This window comes from Pseudorasbora parva, chromosome 6, assembly GCF_024679245.1.
Source record: "Pseudorasbora parva isolate DD20220531a chromosome 6, ASM2467924v1, whole genome shotgun sequence".
NCBI lineage: Eukaryota > Metazoa > Chordata > Actinopteri > Cypriniformes > Gobionidae > Pseudorasbora > Pseudorasbora parva.
The window spans coordinates 341,781-345,000 of NC_090177.1; the positions used below are offsets into that span (position 1 = coordinate 341,781).

A 3,220-nucleotide genomic window follows, 5' to 3' on the forward strand; every position below is an offset into this window, starting at 1 on the left:
ACAACCTTGAGGCGGATGGGCTACACCAGCAGAAGACCCCACCGGGTACCACTCATCTCCACTACAAACAGGAAAAAGAGGCGACAGTTTGCACAAGCTCACCAAAATTGGACAGTTGAAGACTGGAGAAATGTTGCCTGGTCTGATGAGTCTCGATTTCTGTTGAGACATTCAGATGGTAGAGTCAGAATTTGGCGTAAACAGAATGAGAACATGGATCCATCATGCCTTGTTCCCACTGTGCAGGCTGGTGGTGGTGGTGTAATGGTGTGGGGGATGTTTTCTTGGCACACTTTAGGCCCTTTAGTGCCAATTGGGCATCGTTTAAATGCCACGGCCTACCTGAGCATTGTTTCTGACCATGTCCATCCCTTTATGACCACCATGTGCCCATCCTCTGATGGCTACTTCCAGCAGGATAATGCACCATGTCACAAAGCTCAATCAACTGCAAGATGCTCTCCTATCAATATGGGCCGACATTTCTAAAGAATGCTTTCAGCAGCTTGTTGATCAATGCCACGGAGAATTAAGGCAGTTCTGGAGGAGAAAGGGTCAAACACAGCATTAGTGTGTGCTCCTAATAATCCTGCAGGGGAGTGGATATATAGTAATATAAAGTACTAAACAAAAAGCATAACTTACTTCTGCAACCTTTATTGCTTTACATTAATTATATTTCAGACATTTGAAGTTATTCTATGTTGTTTCATGTTATAAGACACATTAGTTTTACAGTAACGACGTGCACTGACGAATCGCTCACAATCAAACCAGAAACTCAAACAGTCTGTTTCCATCTCTCAATGGGACAATCACAGGTTGCTATGGCGACGACCTCTGCAGTCATAGGCGGGGGTCACACATCTCCTCTTTGACCTTGAGCAGAGGTCGGCATCTTTCCTTCCATTCCCCATCCTCTCCCGTCGTCCAGTCGATCCTCCCAGGAAGGAGTTTGCTGAACGAGTGATGCTTGTTGCCATGGAGACTATCGAGTAGTTGCCGTGGAGATATTGCGAGAAGATCGTCGTCCTGACGGCGAATCTCTGGCTCGAACCGTAGCGGTGTGCTGGACTTGCGTGACTTCTTTTTAGGCACTGTATCAATCGCATCGCAAAGGCCGTTCCGATTGGCTGCGGCTGTAGCTCCTCCCACCGCAGGGTCTTTCTGAAGCCCGGTTGCCGTGGAAACCGGCGGGGTGGGCGGAGCCTGTCTGAGTCGGCGGGCGGGCTGGAGCGCGGCGTGCAGTCGTGGGTTTGGGTTAGCGCTGTGCCGGTTGCGGCTGCGCAGCGAGCTGAACATCATGTTGCAGCCGGCCACCGTGCAGCGGTGCTTTATCTTCAGGTGCACCGCATTAAAGTGGATCTTCAGTGTTCCTTTGTCGTAAAACGTCTTGGCGCAGGCGTCGCAGCTCACGCGACCTTTACTCGTGGAGCCGGCGGCTGGAGGACGGAGACGCTGCTCAACGTGTTCCGGCGCGGGATGAGGATCCGGCGGGAAGAGGAAGGGCGGAGTCTCAAAGTGGCCCCTCCTTTCTCTGGGCGGAGTCTCAAAGTGGGGTGGAGTCTCAGAGTGGGCCCACCCCTCTCTGGGTGGAGTCTCAAAGTGGGGCGGAGTCTCAGAATGGGCCCGCCCCTCTCTGGGTGGAGTCTCGAAGTGGGCCCGCCTCTCTCTGGGCAGAGTCTGCGTGTGGGCCCGCCTCTCTTGGGGCGGGGTCTGAGTGTGGGTCCGCCTCTCTCTGGGCGGAGTCTCGAAGTAATCACGCCTCACTCTGGGCGGAGTCTCGACATGGCCCCTCCTCTCTCTGGCCGGACTCTCAACGTGGCCCCGCCTCTCTCTGTGCATCTCCTCAGCCATGAGTTCCACGATGGGCTTCGTTTCTCCAAAACGGAGAAACTGCCGCAAGGTCACGACCTCGTCCTCCGGGCTCATGCTGACCCAGTGATCCAGGACCTTCCCCATGGAGTCCTGGAGGATTTAAAGGGACAGTTCACACACATTTATATTCTGCCATCATTTACTCACACTCATGTGTGCAATTCTGTTCATTGTTGTTCAATGTGTGTGTGTGTGTGTGTGTGTGTGTGTGTGTGTGTGTGTGTGTGTGTGTGTGTTCACCTGCAGCATGTATCCTCTCACGTAGTCTCGCAGCGTCCAGCCCAGTGTGTGTATGATGTTGAGCACCTGTGTGTGTGTGAGGACGCTGAAGAGCCGGTCCAGCAGGATCTTCATCCGCACAGGAACCGCTTGAGTCCCAAACAGGATCAGACTACTGATGTCAAACACCACCTTAATCTGGACGATCTCCACCTGCCCCGAACACAGGAGAGCCGGCTCACACACCTTCCCCACAGCTGCACACACACACACACATTAGGTTTTTGTGAATTGTGGGGACTCTCCACAGGCGTAATGGTTTTTATACTGTACAAACCATATTTTCTATCCCCTTACACTGCCCCTAAACCTACACACACACACACACACACACACACACACACACACACACACACACACACACACACTTCTCCTGCCCCTAAATCTACCCATCTCACACACACACACACACACACTTCTCCGGCCCCTAAATCTACCCATCACGCCCATCACACACACACACACACACACACACACACACACACACACACACACACACACACACACACACACACACACTTCTCCTGCCCCTAAATCTACCCATCTCACACACACACACACACACACACTTCTCCGGCCCCTAAATCTACCCATCACGCCCATCACACACACACACACACACACACACACACACACACACACACACACACACACACACACACACACACACTTCTCCTGCCCCTAAATCTACCCATCACGCCCATCACACACACACACACTTCTCCGGCCCCTAAATCTGCCCATCACGCCCATCACACACACACACACACACACACACACACACACACACTTCTCCTGCCCCTAAATCTACCCATCTCACACACACACGCAGACACACACACACTTCTTCAGCCCCTAAATCTACCCATTACGCGCATCACACACACACACATACACGTGCACACTCTCACACACTCACACACACTCACACACACACTCTCACACACAAACACTCACACACACACACACACACTAACGCACTCAAACTCACACACACAAACACACACATACCGTGGGCAACCCAGCCATGATCACAGCGATCACATGACCTGATGAGACGCCG

The 3,220-nt window shown here is 52.6% G+C and overlaps 1 protein-coding gene across 1 annotated transcript in view; it reads right to left on the reverse strand.

Moving 5' to 3' along the window:
• Positions 1-688: 688 nt before the first annotated feature.
• LOC137078236 (zinc finger protein basonuclin-2) overlaps positions 689-3,220 on the reverse strand; it is a 3,912-nt gene continuing 1,380 nt past the window's right edge. Inside the window, exons 3-5 of the mRNA XM_067445382.1 lie at positions 3,169-3,220; positions 2,119-2,354; positions 689-1,968 (exon numbers count right to left, since the gene is read on the reverse strand). The exon at positions 3,169-3,220 is cut by the window's right edge and continues 51 nt beyond it. Of these exons, the coding sequence (XP_067301483.1) occupies positions 847-1,968; positions 2,119-2,354; positions 3,169-3,220 (1,410 nt within the window). The 3' untranslated portion in view covers positions 689-846. The remainder of the gene's footprint in view (positions 1,969-2,118; positions 2,355-3,168) is intronic.